This window comes from Tamandua tetradactyla, chromosome 20 (assembly GCF_023851605.1).
Source record: "Tamandua tetradactyla isolate mTamTet1 chromosome 20, mTamTet1.pri, whole genome shotgun sequence".
Lineage (NCBI taxonomy): Eukaryota > Metazoa > Chordata > Mammalia > Pilosa > Myrmecophagidae > Tamandua > Tamandua tetradactyla.
Window position 1 is genome coordinate 13,666,984 of NC_135346.1, and position 20,868 is coordinate 13,687,851.

Below are 20,868 nucleotides of genomic sequence, written 5' to 3' on the forward strand. Positions count from 1 at the left end.
GGTACGTGAATATAACTCAATAGAATTACATTTAAAAAAAGATTCTGATGCATACTAAAGTTAGAGAACATTGACGTAGATAAAAGGAACTGGTTACCTTATTTTTTACATTTCAATTGAGTCAACCTGTAATACGGACCTAATTCAGTTCACTTTCATTCTTACAAGGTAAATTAAGCCCTCAGACTTAAGCTGAGGTTCCTTGGAATCCTCAGACAAAGAGAGAGTTCACAATCATCATAATTTCAAGGTCCAAGAAATTTCTTATGAACAAATTGAAAACTGTAACAAGATGATAAAAATAGACGTTACACTAGAGTTCTTTCCAGGTTAGCATTTATTTTTCTATTCCTGACATTCAAAATCATAGGAGCTGAGAAGATAATAGAACATAATCAAAATAACATACAAACACAATTCAAGAACATTTAACCCTCTATTATAGCTGTTCTTTGTACAGTACATAAAGGTAAACAGAAATATATTTTTATAAATTATGCTTAACAATCTGTATACACTGTAAAACAATTGCTAAAATTCACACCAAGATGCTAGTGCAAGCAGTGGTTTACAAAAGTGCAAACAAGGTTAGTGATGAACAACTGATTACTGACTTACCACTTCAGCATATCGCCCATTTAGCCAAATATTAAAGGCCTCACCATGGAAATGCTTTTATCACTTTTACAATAACTTGACTACTTTTGCCCCGAGTGCTCTTGCCTCAGTGTGGCAATTGATTATGAGTTCAGGTTAGGAGCAGCACCAGAGAGTACACAAACCATGTGAAGTTGGTCACTCCGATATGAATCTTGACACTTGATAATGAAAGTAATTCTGAAGAACTGTCTTCCACCTCTACCACAAAATATTTTAAACTAAAATTAAATTTAATCCTCCATTTAAAATGCATGCTGAAGAAGAATCCATCCATGCCAGTACAAATTTTTGCCAAAATAATTCTCCCTGAAATCATCCAAAAGCCTTTCCCATTTCTGCCTTAAAATGCATTTAGGATGGGGGTGTTGGTGTTGGTAGGGGGCATTCCTGAAACGAAGTTTACAATGCTAACTTCGCTTACTCTACTTTGACTACTTTTGATTTTACTCAAAAGTGAACTATCAATCAATGGCATTAAACAAATTAGCTAATTAATATTCAAAAGTATGAGGACAAAAATTAGTTGGTTTGATACTGCAACTTCAATATACTCTGCAGATTTCCTTCATAAGCACGGATCATTTTTACCAAGCTTTATGACGGGGATGCATGAGGGGGGATGGTTGGTTGCAGGGTTCACGAGTGGAAACATGGTTTTAACAAAATCCCAGTCACTTGACACAGAGGCACAGTCACATATTCCTAGAGCTTATCCTTTTCATTTGCTTTTGTTAAAAAAAAAGTACTAAACTTGCATCTCAAAAGGAAAGACAATAATGCAGATGACCAGAGACAACATGTGACTTTGAGAATTTAGTAAGTTAAGAATTCCTTAACTGAAGAAATATTTTCTAAACTCTCACATTTATCACAAAACCTCTGGTTTTTATATTAATATGGGCTACTTTTAATTCCTTATTAATTTTGCATTAAGGAATTTATATTTGCTAATCTCTGATTTTCCATGCTTTCTTGAAGATTTTTTGAAGGCTCACCAACTTTTTATATATACTTAAAATGATCCAAACGATACACTCTAAATAAACTGAATACAAGGTATTTTGAGAGACTTTCCTTTTATATAAGCTATTGGCAGTTTACTCTGGTTAAAATTTATTTGGCAATAAATCCGTGCAAACTCCAGTCATGTAAGTAAGTAATAAGACAAACAGTATACTGAATCATATACCAAATACAGTTCAGAAAATGTAAACTCTTCCCTTGAAACTTACAAATCACGACAAGTAGAAGTATAGTGTTATTACTTTGGAACTTATGAAAATGCTGAGGTGTCAATGTGGTTGATCAAATAATTTTGCAGAAGGCATGAGACACTCTTATCACAGCTACCAGCCTAATTTTAAAGATTTACAAGTAATTTATGTGCTAGAAAGCACTTTAAGTGTGAGCCAGTTGAAAACTAAGGAATAGAAACAATGTTCTGCTTTCATGTTGTAAACCACAGAAACTTGTATAAGCATGCAGGGACACCAACTAAAATTTAGATATATCCAGGCAATATCATATGTCTTTGGCACTTATACACAAAGATACTGGTTCAACTAAGCCAAGGGTAAAGAATATATATTATCCACTGGGATAAACCAGAATCTATCAATATAACAAGTTATGATTCAAAAGTGTAATGAACAGTAGTCACTGGAACAGATATAGGGTAAATAAAAATATCTTTACCAATTTAAAGGTGGGCTAAGGCCTTATATTTAGAATTCTGGACTTAAGATTTAAAACAAGAATAGAAAATCTTTTGAACACTGCCCAATTTATGCAATATCCAACGTTAACTTGTATACAATAGTGTTACAACTATACTTTATTATTTTTATCTTTATTTTTTTTTATACATGGGCAGGCACCGGGAAGCAAACCCAGGTCCTCTGGTATGGCAGGCAAGCATTCTTGCCTGCTGAGCCACCGTGGCCCGCCCACAGCTATACTTTAAAACTTACAATATGAGGAACATGATTTACCTACCTGATAGGTGCATGCATTTGCAAAGGCACAGAAAGCGTATCTATTTTTCCCACGTGCTTCTACTGTTTCTTGCCATTCTCTTAACTGGCTTCGTCTGCAGGGGAACATGACCCAGTGTATGTGCTCTAGAAGGGCTTTCAGGGCTGGATGATAAGCCCAGTGGCTGGGGAGCTCTGCTGAAGTTGGGAGGAAAGCTGGCTGCTGCTAAGTACAGCTTCATTTCTAGAGGCTCAGGCCATAAGAATCTCACATCACTGGGAAAATATCCAGTTTAGCTGTAGTTCACAAAGTGATTTTACTTGCTTCTTTGGTCCCTGTCAGAACTAGTATGAGTACTGGAGTGAAATATTTTGTACCAGGAAAAATTTTTCCCTCTAGAGAAACCAGTAAGATTTTTTCTTTATACCAGTTTACAATACAAATAATTAATACCTGTAGTATCATAATGTCATTTCTAGGTAATACTTAAAGAAAGGTATATCTCTCAAGGTATTGAAGAAAAGATAACTATCAATAAGAGGCAGGTACTTTTAATAATGCTTAGTTCTATTATTAAGAACTGTAGCCATGAGTACATCAAGCACATCTGGTATAATAATTCAACAAGCTATAATACTCCTTGGTGCTATTGATGCTCTAAGCAGGGAAGAAGGCCTTTATTTTCATTGAGAAAGAAGCCGAGAGTGAAAAAGAATAGACAAATGACTAAAACCAAATGTCATGTTAAGAAATAACCCTGTCAGCTTAGCTCGTCCAATAAAATAATTGGAATTCCTTCCAGTCATATTCCTCAAACATTAATCTGCCTCATAGACTACCTTATCAATGACAAAAAGGATTATAAAAACTCTGACTTGGAGAATGGCAAGAGAAAACACTAATTATCATTCTAGATGGAAGTGGGCAATGTATTCTTGAGGAATTGGTTAAATATACTATAAAAGACTTGGCTTGTAATGATGAGAGAAAACTTAATTTTGAGAATTTTTAAAAATACACAGTTGGCACTTGCTTTTTACCTTATCTTTTTAATCATGGGAATCGCAGATATCTGAAAAAAATAACTCAATGAAGAGACCATGTTTATAGGAAATTATAATGCTTTAAAAACAAGTTGAAATTTTATCCCTAAGTCTACCAGCAAGGTGTGCAGAAACTATCATAGGGCGGGCATTATATTCAAAAACCACTGTGCTATAAGAGCTAGCTGAGAACAACTAAGAAAGAAGAAAATTAAAAACAAGTATCCATTTTCTTCCTCCCAAGAAATAAAATATGCCAAAGAATGGAAAAGAACTATAGGATGGAAATAAACTCCCCACACATTTCAGTGACAACTGAAGCAGAACAGACCGTTTCTTTTCCCTCAGCTCTGCAGGCTTCCACAATGAAACCGTACCCAAGACCCTACTCTGTTGCATGCCTGGGAGTACCATTATAGGTGAAGAGACTGGGCAGTACCTCTAAAAGTGGAGAGACTGATGCCTGTCATTACTTTTGGTGAAGAGGAACACATTACCCAAATCAGACACCAACAAGACTGGAACATTTCAGAATTAGACAACTGGGATGGAGCTATATGGTCTAACAAACCAAGGTTCACTCTGTGTTACATCAGTAGAAGTGCTTTTTCTTCAGAAGGCCAGTAACATACGGACTAGGCCCTGGACCCCACTGCACTGGTAACTGTATCATTAGTGATAAAAATATACATGATTCAGAGATAAACATGATATCAGGCACAACCAACCACAACTGCGCTCCTGATAAATGCAAAAGCCTCTACAGGCTTAAACATTCTAAATACTCTGAAGCAATATCCTTTCCCATCACCCCTCATATTTATAATATTAAATACTCAAAATTTCAGAATATACTAGGTAGGTAAGACACATTAAAATGAAACACTGGCCCAATGAATATGCCAAACATCAAAGTTTGTTTTATTGCATGACGTTTGCATAAGAAAAAATATTATTGAAAACTGTAAGGCATCATGCAATCATCAATAAGCTAATTATTAACTGTACACTTAAGATAGGTGGACATATACTCTAAAATTTAAAAACTAGTTCCAAAAAAGTACATAAAAAAATTTAACATGATGAGCTTTTAAATATGGTTTATACTTGCAGTTTTATGTTGTTAAAAAGTGCTTCAAATGTACTGCTGGAAAGTTGTTCTTTATAAATGGTGCTGAGGGTAATGTCAGATTATAAACTGTAAAAACTAGTTATTTTTACGGATTAGAAAGCTAACATTGTGATATTCAAACTTACTTGAATCAGTTTTCAATCCTCACTTAAATTGATACAATATTAACAATCTAAAAAACATCTGTTTTATAACCAACAAAAGTCTATTGAATTCAGGTTGTATATGCTGAGTGATCAAATCTCTGAGTAGGCCTGAATGGTAAGACCTGGGACTAACACAGGTTGGTGTTAATCAATGTACTGTGCCATCCAGCGGAAGCCTTCTCCATAACCTTGTCTTTTGAGCACACTGCACATGAAGACTTCTAGGGGGCGGGCATTCAGTTCTTTCAGAGAGACATTACCCTAGAAGAGAAGACAGATATTATGTAATGAAGACTTCTTAATGAAATAAAATTTCCACTGAATTACAGGTTATATATCCTAGAACAAAGGGTGCTGTGATAAAGCCATGGCTGTTTGACATCCTCCCCTAAACACACAGGAAGCCTCCTTCTGTCAGTCTACCTAGGAGAGGATGACTATTCAGTGGGAAAGAGGTGAGCTTGTGAGGCACACAAGAATAAAAAAAATCTGACTTAGAAAAAAATTCAAGTTACTCAAACTGGCTTCACTGATATTAGAGACAAACATTTTCTGAGTAGCTTTCTGATCAAACTAGGAATTTCCAAAAATTAATGTGGAGCTGACTGTTATTAAAAAGAAGACACACAGTTGCTCTCAATCTTGATGAACATTAAAATCACATGGGAGATTTTAAAAATTAGCAATGCCCAGGCCCTGATTGCTGGGGTGGAGACTGGGCACCAGGATGAGGTTCTGCTCCATGGTTTTATGCTAGCATTGGGTGTTGACGGGGGGAGGGAAGGTACCTCTCAAAAGATCACAAATGGCCATAGACCTGTTTTCGTTATATCGATTTCCTATTCCTGATAGCAAACTGAACCTTCACCCATGTGGGTGCAAAGGAAAGAGATGATGAGGGGCTTGTGGTCAGTCAACACTTCAACAAGGGAAGGAAGGTCCATGCTAAATATGTCTAAGGATAACTATGAAAGTAACAGAAGCATTAGAAGTGTATATCTTATTTGGTCACACCAATAATCTTTCAAATGGTTGTTAACGTTACTATCCAAACTTTAAGGGTGAGTACAAGAATCTATAACAGCTATTAAGTTCTCTATAACAACTTGCCATGTGAAATTTTTTTTTATTGAGTTTATATTCACATAACATTAACCATGTTAGAGTGAACAGTTCAATGTGTGGTATATTCACTATGTTGTGTAACCGACATCTCTCTAGTTCCAAATATTTTCATCACCTCAAAAGGAAGCCCATTAAGTAGTTACTCCCTATACTGGTTTGAAAGGATTATGTGCCCTAGAAAAGCCATGCTTTAATCCGGATCCATCTTGCGGAGGCAGCAGTTTCTTTTAATCCCTATCCAGTACTGTGGGCTGGGAGCTTGATTAGATTATCTCCATGGAGATGGCTCACCCAATTGCGGGTATTAATCTGTGATTAGAGGGAGATGTGACCCCACCCATTCCAAGTGGGTCTTGATTAGTTTACTGGAATCCTTTAAAAGGGGAAACATTTTAGAGAAAGCCATGAGAACCACAGAGCCCATGCAGCCAGAGACCTTTGGAGATGAAGGAATATGCCCCCAGGGAGGCTTCATGAAACAAGAAGCCTGAAGAGAAAGCTAACAGAAGTCACTATGTTTGCCATATGCCTTTCCAGTTGAGAGAGAAACCCTGAACTTCATCTGTCTTTCTTGAATGAAGGTAACCTCTTGTTGGTACCTTAATTTGGACATTTTTATAGACTTGCTTTAATTGGGTATTTTCACAGCCTTAGAACTATAAACTTGCAACTTAATAAATTCCTCTTTTTAAAACAATTGTTTCTGGTATATTGCATTTTGCCAGCTAGCAAACTAGAACACTCCCCATTTCTCCATGTTCCAGCCCTTGGCAACCACCAAATCTGCTTTCTGTCTCCATGGGTTTGTCTATACTGGATATTTTATATAAATGGAATCATGAAACACGTGAGTCTTTGTGTCTGGTTTCTTTCACTTAGCATAGTGTTTTCACAGTTCATCCTGTCATATTGTTTGATTTTTAAAATAAAATTGAATCTATTTTTCAAAAGAAAGAAAGAGAGAGAGAAAGAAAAGACACTGGAAGTCTAACACAAGAGTCTTCTTTGATATGCTGTAATATTTCTCTACCCTGAAGGAATAAATATAAACCACAGAAATTCTGTTGGTAAACTCTCAAATTCTTCAATTGTTTATCTGGGATTTTTCAACACCAAGAATTAACGGGGAAACTCTTGAATAAATTCTAGTAAAAATGAACTAAAAAATAATACATCTTAATGCTTATTTTAAAATATATGTTCAAAAAACTCTAAAACACTCCTATGCTCAAGTTCTTGTCCTGTGTGTCTCTAATGAAGCCCATGGCTTGAACACAGTAGTGGTTTCTTAGACACTCAACTATATTATTTGGTGGCTATTTCTGAAAATATGTGAAAAATAAAACTTTGAAAGTTTTAATTTAATTTCCCAAAAACAACAGTCTTGGACATAACTGGACCTTGACACTTTTATCACTAAGGATAGGTTTCATCCAGTGGTAGAAAGTAAAGAAATGAGGATATTAAAAAACAAACAAACAAACAAAAAACCCAATGGTATAAATGGAAGTCTTTTTCAAGGAAAAATAATAATAATGAGCTTCTATAGTTAACAATAGTAATCTAAGAAAATATCTGTACCATAGAATGAAAAGCTCCCACATAACCAAAGAAATTTTCACCTTTCCTGTTGTCTGACCATATAAGCCAAACATCTCTCGTAACCTCTCTTCACCAATGGCTTCAGGTCTGTCAATCTTATTCCCAAGAATCAGGATAGGTACATTAGCAATGGTTTCATCTGTCATTAATGACTGAAAAATAGAAAACAAGAAGTTGTTATGAAACCATCTAAAGGGCTTATTGGACAGGACACCAAAAAAATCCAGGATTCGTTCTCTATCTTATAATGTCAGCTCTGCCAACTTTCTGTGACAAAATTTTCCCACATTTTAAAGTGAGCTCAATGAAACCATAAGCTCAATTTTGTCTTTCTAAGGCTCCTTCTATAAAGGCTCACTCTGCTCGCTCTCTAAATTAATGAAGTACTGTGGCTTGAGACAACAACACCTTGAAGGTGAGCAGATCAGGCTTAATTTCTAGTTCTGTGGCTTCTGAGTTGAATGACCTTGGACAAGTTAGCCTCACTAAATCTCAGAGAGAATTGGGAATAGTAGTACCTACTTAACAGAGTTGATCTGAAGATTAAATGAGGTAATATGCACAGCACCTGACACAAAGTAGGAACTCAGGATTTCCTTAACCCTATTCCATGACCACAGAACTTTCCTTGTCTTTTCCACATGAACAAATATTTGTTTGCCTACTCTGGGTAGGAACATGGCCAGGTCAACCATCAGTCAAATCATGGACATGCTTCCTCTGTGGCCCCAGCTTTGGGGCTGGGCTTGCTTGCTGCTCCTGAGGCCCTTCAGTAAGCATCTGACCTGGGAGAGGGGAGGGGAAGTAGCTATACATGCCCCTTCTCCCTCCTGGGAGTGGTGACAAAGATGGCATGTATAACCATTTCAGCTTCTGGCTAACTCCTGAAGAAAGTGGCATTCTAAGATGACCAGGAATTCAAGAGCAAGCCACACCTGGAATACAGATTACAGCCTACAAGGGCATAATTTAAACAGGATGAGTTTTTCAAGTCTTCAAGAAGTCTGTATTAGCACTTCCTCAACAGCTACAATTATTCCAAGTTACTCCCTCTGCATTCTAAGCAGAGTAATCACTACTTAAAACAATTACTGAGTTTACCAAGCTGCTAGGTATTATATTAGAAACTGCAGAAGAAGTTGCACGCCGATATCTCTATCTCCAACTTATTTACTTAGGATTACCAGAGTTATTTAACTATGGTTAATATAGTTATTATATTATATATTATATAAAATACATATATATTTATTATATATTATATGTGCAATATATAATAAACTGTACGTTCAGTTTTAGTTATTTAACTTACATCAAGTTCTTCTTTTGATTCTAATAGTCTTTCATGGTCTGCACAATCCACCAGAAATACAATGCCATTGATAGCAGGAAGGTAGTTTTTCCACACTCTTCGAGCTAACAAAAACAATGAGGAGTTAGATTTTATTTGCTGGTCAAACCTAGCAGATGGTTTGATGGAAGAGTCCAATGAGATTTCAACTGTTACTCTTAGCTGCTGCTACTTTACTATATACTTAAACTTTTACCTGATGGTGCCAGAATCTTTTCTAAAGACCAAGGAAGAAATTCCAGGCCTTCCCTGACTGTGGACAAGTTCAAATACTTTATTATTATTATTATTTATTTTTTATAATATTTGCTAGTAATATTTGCTACCACCGGACAATGATGCACATTAAGTTCATTGGAGGATTGCTCCTATCCAAATTTAAAATATAAACAGTGAAAAAATGTATTCACACATGGAATGTTTATATGTTAAGAATGTTCATGTTTGTATGTTGCTTCGCTTTGATAATACAAAATAGATTTTTAAAAAAATGTATTCACTTTTTGACATTTCTAGTTTACCAGTCTTTGCCAGTAAGGAATCTGGATTCAGTGACAGAAGGAAATTAATATCACGTACAGGCTTGTTAAGTTAAAATAATAAAAGCAAACTGCTTTTTTCATAACAGAAAATAAGTTCAAATGTTAACACAACTGAAGTCCACAAAACCATAAGAGTAATTTTTTCCATAATACTTTATTTTTAGAGATGAAACACACACATACACACACAAAACAGTTTCTGGGGCACTCCAGGGGAAAATAACTTTCTTCTCTGACTTCAGTTTTATGACATATCTTAAAAACAATAAAGTCTCAAATTCTTTGTGTTCCAATTTTCTGTAATCAATGCATTCCAGAAATTCAGATATATTCAAATAACTGTATTTCATATGCAATTACTTTCAGTAGCCACAATCACTTAAAATTTTTTCAACTATATGTCATACTAGGTTATTAAGAATGCCCACCAACTCTGCAATATTAATTTGTTATGATTTAATAAGTGGTGGGCACTGCCAAGTATATTGGGAGATACAAAAAAATGAACAGGATTTATTTCTGCAGGTTTAGCAGAGGAGATAAGACAGTCTTTTCAAAGACCAGATATGTATACAAATATACTATATGCTATGGAAATACAGGCGAGAACACTCCTGCGGGGGGTGCTGGTGGCTGGGGGTGGTGGTGGCAGGGACGGGTAGCAGCACTTACTTTGGGCCTGCAGCGGTCACTCACATGCAAATGGAAATGTCATGAGCAAAAGCACAGAGTGGAAGAATACCAAGAAGGTCTGGTTTAGTTGAAGTAAAGAGAGTAGAAAGGGAAACAGTGGGAAATAAAGACTAGAAAAGTTAACTGGGACCAGATTATGGATATCCTAAAAATGCCCAGTCAATGAGTTTGACCTTTAAATTGTTGCGAATGAGTGAGCCACTGAAGGATTCTTTATGAAGAGTAACAAGTTCAGAACCAAAATAATGACAGTAAGTAAAAGGTGGATTAGAGCAGAGAGTAAGTGGAGACCAAATTTTACTCATTTGCTTTACCACCAAAAGCAATTCAGAATTGGGCAGGCCACGGTGTCTCAGCAGGCGGAGTTCTCGCCTGCCATGCCGGAGACCCAAGTTTGATTCCCGGTGCCTGCCCTTGTAAAAAAAAAAAAAGAAAGCAATTCAGAATTAAATAAATTGACCAGAAAATCAACGTTTGCTTTTTTTTTTTTTTCACATGGGCAGGCATTGGGAATCAAATCCAGGTCCTCCGGCATGGCAGGCAAGCACTTCTGCCTGCTGAGCCACTGTAGCCTGCCCTCAACCTTTGTTTTTAAAGCATTTATCCAGGGGATAATTATTCCTAAATTTTAAACCTACTCTAGCCTTGTTTGAATAGAATGAAACACTATGTGCTGAAACATAATGGCTACATTTTTATTAAATTAAAATAAAACAATATGACTATAAGAGTAACAGAATCTTACCTTGAACATGTCCACCCAGATCAAAAGTTGTAAAGGTCATGCCAGCAATAGTCAATTCTTCTGAAGCTAAATAACAATACAAAATGTTTTTATAACATGAAAATCAGAAATCCATTCATAGCATGTATCACTGCTTAGTATTTGATTGACTTTAATTGCAAATAAAGTCAAATCAAACATTTAGGAACACTTATAATAAGAGATACTTTGTTGTAATTAGATATACCCTAATTCATACTGACAATATAACACAAGTAATGGTAATATTCAATTCTCATATTCACTACCTGCCTGCCACATACCCAACATTTATTTCTCCTTCTCTATACCTCCTGTTAAAAATGCTAATCTTTTCAGACAATTCTTTGCTTGAATTCAAATGACTATTCCAATCTAACACTTTTTCATCTAATTCATCTTAAATAATACAGAAGAAATAATAATTTCTATCATGGGCCCAAAATTTCATAGGTGACATTCTTCAATGACAAATACAATTACAATTAAAATTTTGGCCATTATTTTTTCAAATACTTTTTCTAATCCTCCCACCCCACCCCCACTTCTCCTTCTGGAACTCCAATTACAGGCTTGCTAGACTGCTTGATTTTGTCCCTCAAAATCAAAAACAGAGGCTCTGTTTTTTCCTAGTCATTTTTCTCTCTGTACTTCATTTTATATAGTTTATACTACCACAACTTTGGTTCAAAGGTCTTTCCTTCTGCAGTACTGGTACTATCTGATTTGCTGTTAATTTCATCAGATAAAATACTCATTTCATATATATTTTTCAGCTTTAGAAGTTCCATTTGGTTCTTTTTTGTCTCCCTTTTATCTCATTATGTTCATGCCTTCCTTTAAATTCTTGAGTGTATTTATAACAGCTGTTTTAATGTCCTTAGCTGCTAATTCCATCATCTTTGTCAATTCTGAGTTTTTTTCTACTGACTGATTTTTCTCCTGGTTATGGGTCACCTTTTCCTGCTTCTCTGCATGTCTAGTAATTTTTGACAAGATGCTGGATTTTTTTTTTTTTTTTTTACATGGGCAGGCACTGGGAATCGAACCCGGGTCCTTGGGCATGGCAGGCAAGCACTCTTACCTGCTCAGCCACCGTGGCCCACCCAAGATGCTGGATTTTTGATTGTTTGCTTTAAAAGAAGGCTGAACTTTGTTCTGCCAAGCAGTTAAGTTTCTTGCAGAAGAGTTTTAAAATTTTGTTAGGGCAGATCTATAGTAGCTTTTATTCTGGGGCTAGATTATTCAGTCCTATTACTAAGGTATGATCCTCTGGGGTCTCTACTAAACACCTTGTGCATTCAGCCAGGTTTCCCCATTCTGGCTGGTTGGAACAGGAACAATTTCCAGCTCCATGTGAGTTCTGAGAATTATTCAGCTTACACCTCCCCTCTAACTGTTCTTTTCCCTGAATTTTTTTATTTGACTGGCCTTGTGGAGTTTTACCCCACACATATACAGATTAGAATTCAGATGTGCAAATTTCTGGAGTTCTTTCTTTGTAGAGCTTCCTCCTCTCTAGTATTCTGTCCAGCAAATACTAGACACCTTAGCTTCCTCAAATTCTGGTCTATCTCCTCAACTCAGCAAGACTATAGGGCTATTATTTGGGTTTTCTCTTCCTGAACCTTTACATAAAGCTGGAATAAAAGTAGGTTTCTTGGGCGGGCCGCGGTGGCTCGGCGGGCAAAGTGCTTGCCTGCTATGCCGGAGGACCTCGGTTCGATTCCCGGCCCCAGCCCATGTAACAAAAAACGGAGAAACAGAATACAATAAAACAAGAAAAAGTTTAAAAGATGTTTCCCTTTCTTCCTTCCTTCCTTCCTTCTCTCTGTCTTTCCTTTAAAAAAAAAAAAAAAAAAAGTAGGTTTCTTTATCTTCTGTCAGAAATAACACTCCTCTACTAGCTATTGCCCAGTGTCTGAAAACAGTTATATATTTTTGTCTAGCTTTCCAGTGGGGGTGGGGGGTGGGATAATTCCAATCCCTATTACTCTCTCCTAACCAGAAGCAGAAATCCCCCACAATTAACAGTGAAAGATTCAGTGTAACTGTCAACTGCTCAGTTTACTTGATTTGAATCCAGAGTACTGTATATCTTCTTAGTAAATTCTGAATATATCTGGGTATCTGAGTAGGGGGTATACTGGAGTTCTCGATATTGGTTTCATATTATTTTTGCAACTGCCCAGTAAGTTTGAAGTTATTTCAAACTAAAATGTTGAAAAAATTCTGCACACAGATTGCTAGCTAAATGAATAATTAATACAATCTGTGTTCAAAGTCACTGTTCATAAGAAAAAACTAATACTCGGATGTGGTTAGCAAACTACTCTATGATCACACACCCCCAATACAGTTCCAAACATTAACATCCTAAAAAGTTCCCTTTTCCCTCTTCTCTTTCCGGGTAATCCCAGAACTAACCACTGATCTGAATTCTATCATCATAGGTTGGTTGTTTTTTTTTTTTCCAAAACTTTAATGCATTGCAAAAGGACACACTCGAAGGAAGATGAGTACAGGCATTCTCCAAAGAAGTCCATAGGCTAATTTTACCTATTCCAGAATTTCATATAAATGGCATCATACACAATATATAATTTTTTGTGATCATCTTCTATGCACTATATTATGGTTGAATATTTCAGTAGTTTGTTACTCTTTCTTACTAAGTAGAATTCCCATTGTTTATACATTCTCTTTTTGATGGAGCTATTTCCAGTTGTTGGCTATTACCAGTAAGCTGGTATAAACACTCCTGTACAAGGCTTTTGGTGATGGTATGTTTTTATTTCTCCTGGAGAAACACCTTGATTAGTATTGCTAGATCATAGGGTAGATGTATGTTACTTTTTTCACATGTCCTTTTGTTGAAATTGAAAATATAGGTTTAAATAAACATGAGCTGTAGGATAGCATCTGTTTTGTGCCAGTGTATACCCCCAGTGCATAGAGCAATGTCTGACAAAAAATAGGTGCTCAATAAATATTTGTCGAATAAATGAAGAGGAGCAACATCAAAAAATAAAAAAAAAAAGACTTACACCTACTATAAGACCACACTGTAGTCTCTTCCAATTCTGCTGTTTTGCAGATAATTTTATATACTCAATTTCATCACGATCATTTTTTCTTTAATAGTTTTGTTCTTGTATCAGAATCTTATTTGCCAAGTCCCACTCTCTTCTCCTAATATAAAAAAACATTTATCAATTTTAGGAAATATTCCTTTTACTAACACTAACACTTTTACTGATAAAATGATACCTATTTTCAAAAATATAGAAAGGCCATAGCCCAAAAATCCTTATAGAGTGGGAGAAGGATCAAAGGAGAAGGAGGAGTTATAGCAGAGAAGACAGGATTTAACAAATGAGTATGACTGCTAAATCACTATACTGATATTTCTTTTGACCTCCAGTGTTTTAGAGCAGCTAGAAGGAAAAACCTCAAACTGTGGAACAGTAATCCATATCAAACTATGAAATCTGTTCTGTAGCTGCTTGTTGGAGTGTACTTTGAAAATTATTGCTTTTTCTTTTTTTTTTGTATATATATGTTATTATTCAAATAAAAAAAAGATACCTATTTTGTTTGTTTATTTTGTTTTGTCCTGTTCTTCTTTGCTCTTTAACATTCACTGAATTAAATAAATAACTACAGCATCATCTAGGTTTTGGTCGAGTTCTCAATTTTATACTCATTATCTGAGGCCACACTCATTATTTCTCAGGTAACTTGTAGATTAACTTGTCTTTAAATTCTTTGTCCACTTGAGTCAAACCTTTTCACCAGTAACAGAATGGTCACAGGTATTTATAAGTTAGGTTCTATTTTTAATAATGTTGTCATTTTAACAATAACTTCCACTTTCGCAAGCAGTACCCACTATATAATCTTACACATAGGATGGTATGCATTAAGTGACTTAGAAAATTATTAGTCATGCCTTTCAGATGGTCTTTCTAAAAGAAAGCACAGTAAACTATTTTTTAAATTGTTTTAAAGCTTTCTACAAGAGTACCAATACATGTTCTATTTGGGGGAATAATTTTATGATCTTTATATTAGATATTGATGAGGTTGTTAGGACTGGAAAAAGATTAAGTGGTTACTAACCTGTCAAGAGTTACCAACAAAGTATAAGACTGTATTACATATATATAATCTGTACACTGAGTTAATGATTAAAATAATACTTTTAAAATTTGAAAGAAATTCAGGTTATATAAACAAGGTAATGGTGACTATAGCCTCTTAGCAATACCTGGTTGGAAATACCTCAATTACGCTACAATCTTGAGAAAATAACTCTTTAATTCTCTCAGCTGGAGAAGGAAGTACTAACTGATAAAAAGTTATGAGTATTATTTCAAGATCTAAATATAATCCCTGGGAGTCAGGTCATCCATTATTTAATATACTATTTTAAGAACTTCAACTCATGTGATCAAAATTTACCAGCACACACATAAACAAAGACTTTTAGTTAGAACCTATGAAGCAGTATGCAAAGGTACTACTTTGGGTGGGGAAATATACATACTGGGATGTAACGTTGGGACATGTTGTCCAAGTCTGTCATCTTTTAGCATGTGTAGGAGGGTTGTTTTTCCTGCATTATCCAATCCAAGAAATACCAATTTACCAGTCTTCTTATACAATCCTGTAGAATAAGAGCTATGATTGGTCAAAGTGGTATCTGACATAGATTATACAAATAAAATGACTTTAAATAAAGGTACAAATAATATTTAGTTTAGTAAATTACTTTTCATAATTACTTTAGGTTTTCGATAGAGAAATATCTAATAATCTCTGAGACTTCTGAGATTTTTTTGTCCAGAACAAATTTATATTCCTAAACCAGTTTTCTGCTTTAAAAGAGCCATTTTAAATCTACTCACAATTTAGGACTTCAAATAATTATAAAACAAAGTTTTGCCTCAGTCAACAGAATGTGTTTGTTTTCTAAATATATCTCCAATGCCAAAATGCCAATTACTTTGATAATGTAGGGGTCAATATCTATGTCCTCTATTAGAGAAACGTGAATAAAAAACTTGATTCTCTATTAGAGAAACATGAATAAAGTACTTGAAGCTAGACTGAAGGAAAAATTATAGAATTATCAATGATGATACATCATCTTTTTACAATAAAAAATAGGCTAAGAAATTTAAAAAACAACCCTAGGGATAAGATTTTTTCAGGCCAAATTTTAAGTAGTTCATTGTCAAATTCCCTTAAGAATAAGGTTAAACTATACATCACAGGACTGCATAAAACGAAGCAGCAGTAAAAACAACAAAAAAAGCAGATAATTAATTTCATCTGCTTAGACAGACAGATTGAGATAGATATGGATGGACAGATGGATGATAGATAGGAAAAAAGGCAGTACTGACCAATTTATAATAAACCAGCATTTGACTGCTAAATAGGATAGAAAACTTTATTTTTTATGTCTACCCCCCATGAAATTACCTGAGGATTGAGAACTTGTCTTGACTTATTTGATATTGTATCTACAGCTCCAAGAATAGTGCCAGATTTAGTCAGTAAATGACCTCTCTAAGACACTAAGCAACTCTAATATCGAGTCATTTATTTTCTAACCACACATAAGTTCACCCGAAAATAACAACTAGTTCTTTATCTACATTTAAGTTTAAGAAGTAAATTCTTTGACGTTCTAATCTTTTGATCACCTACTGATTCTGATTGTAGGGGGAAAACTGTCTTCTGTTTACTTCTGTTTACTAAAGGATACTAAATTTATCCTTTAATTATGAACCCTGACAAATTTAACAATAATTCTATTTCTTAAAAATGTTTTCATACATTCTCCTTAGTGAATACATCAATCTTACTATTCTAACTTTTAAATAGTAAAAATGCATTGGACAAGATCCCACAGGGAACACCTAGAACATTTCAACTTTTACTCTTTAGAGACTGTGGGCTGGACTAAATTCTTACTTTGTAGAAAATACTGCTAAGCACCTATAAACGTTATTTCAATTTAATCCTCAAAATAACTTGAAGGAGTCATTGTTACTCTCCTTTTTACATAGGGGAAAATTGAGGCTCACAGTTGACATGCTCAAGTGCTGAAGTCAAATCTGAGATTTGAATCTATATCTGATTCTAAAGCTCTGGCTCATCTCTTTCTTTACACTGCCTCCTAATGTACCCCCTGTTAACGTTGTGGTTCCTCATTGTAATGTGATCTATTTTGTCTTTTTCAACAATAATCAGCATAGATTTTTCTATTAACTGAGCTACAGATCCCAGCCTACTACAATCCAAAATTCCAGTTTAATAAAGTTTTAAATCCCCATTACTGAACCAATTATTGAACCAATTACTGTAAAAAATATGGGACAAAATATTTCAGTATGACAAAAAGATGTAAGAATCCTCTTGGAGGTGGCATAGAGAAATCTGACATTTGATCTGCAGTAGAGAGACAGCATAAAATGTTGTGAGGAATTTTATATTAAAAAAACATTTTTTAAAAATTTGCCAATATTAAGGTTCAACTAAGAAAGAAAAACACAGTGACAAAATTTAATCTTATACTTTTATCCCTTAATATGGAGTAAACAAAGTTTATTTTTCCAAACAAAATTAATTTCCTTGGTTTAAGATTATGTTTGTGGAGGAAGAAATATTTATATAGGAGATACAATTCCATAAGTACTGTTGTAGCCAATGTAGAACTATGCTGACTACCAAAATGCTCCCCTTTATGCCAGTCCACAAGATAACGATGACATGGAGACTAATCTTAGGGAAAAACTTGATAAAGAGGAGACCAAAAATATTTTCAAATACTCTTTAATTATTGCAATTACAAAGTCAAGTATATTCCAATATAAAATGTAATCAAAACTATGTTTCACTGAAAAATGTGGCAAGTCAAGGGTGCCAATATAAAATGAGAAGCTAATTCCTTGAAAAACCCATGAGAGAGGAAAGTCACTAATCAGGATTTGTGGATACACAAGCCTTATTTATGGTGTAAAAGGCAATTATAAAAATAAAATAACAATGGATTCCTTTGAGGATTACACGAGATAGAGTATGTAAAGCACTAAAGGAAAATGACTAACACGGTAACTATTCCCAACGACAATCTTAAGAGGTAGGAATTACTATTGCCCATTTTATAGTTATGAAAACTAAGGTTAAGGTAGAAGAAGTAATTTGCCCAATGTTAATTTATATGCAATGAGTAATGGGACATAGGTCTGTATGATTTCGAGTCTCATGTCCTTCTTTATTCTTTTTCCTTTTTTATTATGATTAAATGTACATGACATAAAACTTACCATTTTAACCCTACTTTTTAAGAGTACTATTCAATGGCATTAAGTACATTCACAAATGCTGATAACCATCACCACTATTTATTTCCAAACTTTTACGTCAGCCCCCAAAAAACCATATTCTTAACTTCTGAGTTGTATATGAAGAGACTCTACACAAATAAAGACTATTATATAAATAGGATCAAATGGGATAACTATAAAGTTCAAGAGCCAACGTTACCTAAAAACTGTAGCACACTGCTGAAACCACTGTAAATCCAGTCAAATATGAAGGACATATCCAAATCTTATAGGGTCTAGGAAAAGAAAAGTTTTGAATTTAGTAGTCAATTAAACACCAATTAAACACCAACACAATAACAGCATTAAATACCAACTCTTTAAGTAAAATTATCCTATAAGAACCTTACTAAAAAGAGTTAAACCCTCTTATCCAGGCTGATCTAACCTGCCTGTCCTGATGCATAATAAACAAAATGCCAACACTTCATACCACAGGTTGGTACCTTTAAAAATTGAAAAATGCAAATGTTACTGAGGATGTGGAGAAATTGGAACTCTCTGACACAGCTAGTGAGAAATGTAAAATGTTGCAGCCACTGTGAAAAAGTTTGGTTCCTCAAAAAGTTAAACATAGAATTACCATTTGACCCAGCATTTCCACTTTGGGATATATAAGTCAAAGAACTGAAAGCAGGGACTCAAAGAGATACCTGCATACTAAAGCTCATGGCAGTATTATTCCAAATAGTCAAAAGGTGGAAACGACCAAAGTGCCCACTGACAGATGACTGGATAGACATAATGTGGTCTATCCATAAAATGTAATACTAGTCAGTTGTAAAATAGAATGCAGTTCTGATACACGCTACACCACAGATGAACCTCAAAAACATTATACTAACTGAAATAAGCCAAATACCAAAGGATAAATATTGTATGAGTCCACTAATAAGAAATTTTTAGAATAAGCAAATTCACAGAGACAGAAGATCAGAGGTTACCAAGAGGCTGTGGCTAGGGGAAACAGGAAGTTATTGCTTTCAGGATAAAGAGTTTTGTTTTGAGTTCCACATTTAGTGATGAAAGGGTAAAAAATGGAAGTGGTAGCACAACATTATAAATGTAATTAATGGTACTGAACTGTACCCGTAAAAATGATGAAAATGGTAAGTTCCATGTTATTTATATAAACATATATATGATACCACCATAAAACAAAACAAATAAAATATCAATTACAGAACATTCTTTGTCCATCAAAGTGGCAAAGTAGAAAAAGAATTATAAGAGCTAGGGCTGCTGCGTCCCGCTAACCATCCTATGGAAGCTGTACCCCTTCCCCTGCTTGGTGCTGTCGCCATCTTAGGCTTTAGCTTGCTTGTGCATAGCCTTCCAGTAAAGATCCTTTGATCAAAAAAAAGAGCAACGGATAGAAAGGATGTGGAAAAAGAGGTACTTGTTATAAATTGTATACAATTTGTACAAATTGCTATAAATCTTTTTCAGAAACAGTTCAGCAGCAATGTATTTGTTGATACCATCTGACCCAAGAATTCTACTTCTAGAAATCATCCTGAATATGTAAAAGTGTTAACATGCAAAGTTGTATAACACAAGTATTACTTAAGAAAAATTTTGGAAACAATCTAGGTTCAACAATAAGTTAAATTATAGTATATATGGTTTGTGAATTATTTTACTGACCTTATAAATATTTACCAAAACCTTGTTGTTGGAGGATGGGGAGGAGGTAGAGAGAATATGAGCAAAAGAAGAGAAAGAGAAAGGAAGGTTATAATAACAAGAGTTTCCAAGACTAATTATACCTGTGTGTAATAAATTTTTTTTTTCTATTTCTTTTAGTCTTTTATGCTGGCTAGTGCAGGTGGTGAGTTTCTGTAAAGTAAGGCATTTGGCATCCAAAAAGAATCTGGCCTTTTTCCTGGCTCCTGGGGCACAATTTCTACATCCTCAGAATTTCCAGAGTAACATGGTAGGCCCCAGGACCACACCTGTTAGATTATATTAATGAGATGACTCAGACCTGGGTCAGTCTTAGGGAAGGGGCTGGCCATGCCAAAAAAGATCAACCATGTGATTAGAGAGTTGGGGTTTGGAGACCCAGTTATTAGCTCCCCCTGGGGAATGGATGGTGCTGGAGATTAATTTCTGGGCACTGATTTGATCAATAGTTACCAGGTATTAAAATCCCAATAAAAACCTTGGACAGCAAAATTCAGGTAAGCTTCCCTAACTGGTAGTTCACATCAATGTGTCAGGAGGGTGACACATCCTGACTCCATGAGGAGTCATGAGGACTCTCCAGGACCTCACCCTATGACCTCTACTTCTGTCTGGTTCTGATCTGTATCCTTTTGCTATAATAAAACTATAATTGGGAGGGTAGCACTTTCTTGAGTTCTTTAAGTTATTCTAGTGAATTATGGAACCTGAGGGGTGGTAGGAATCCCTACATTTGTAGTCAATTGGTCAG

General features: G+C 35.0%; 1 protein-coding gene across 1 annotated transcript in view; it reads right to left on the reverse strand.

Annotated features, from left to right (window-relative positions):
* Nucleotides 1-319: 319 nt before the first annotated feature.
* Nucleotides 320-20,868, reverse strand: part of SAR1B (secretion associated Ras related GTPase 1B) — a 29,976-nt gene continuing 9,427 nt past the window's right edge. Inside the window, exons 2-7 of the mRNA XM_077138489.1 lie at nt 18,592-18,667; nt 15,581-15,700; nt 11,014-11,079; nt 8,995-9,098; nt 7,703-7,834; nt 320-5,216 (exon numbers count right to left, since the gene is read on the reverse strand). Of these exons, the coding sequence (XP_076994604.1) occupies nt 5,100-5,216; nt 7,703-7,834; nt 8,995-9,098; nt 11,014-11,079; nt 15,581-15,700; nt 18,592-18,649 (597 nt within the window). The 5' untranslated portion in view covers nt 18,650-18,667 and the 3' untranslated portion in view covers nt 320-5,099. The remainder of the gene's footprint in view (nt 5,217-7,702; nt 7,835-8,994; nt 9,099-11,013; nt 11,080-15,580; nt 15,701-18,591; nt 18,668-20,868) is intronic.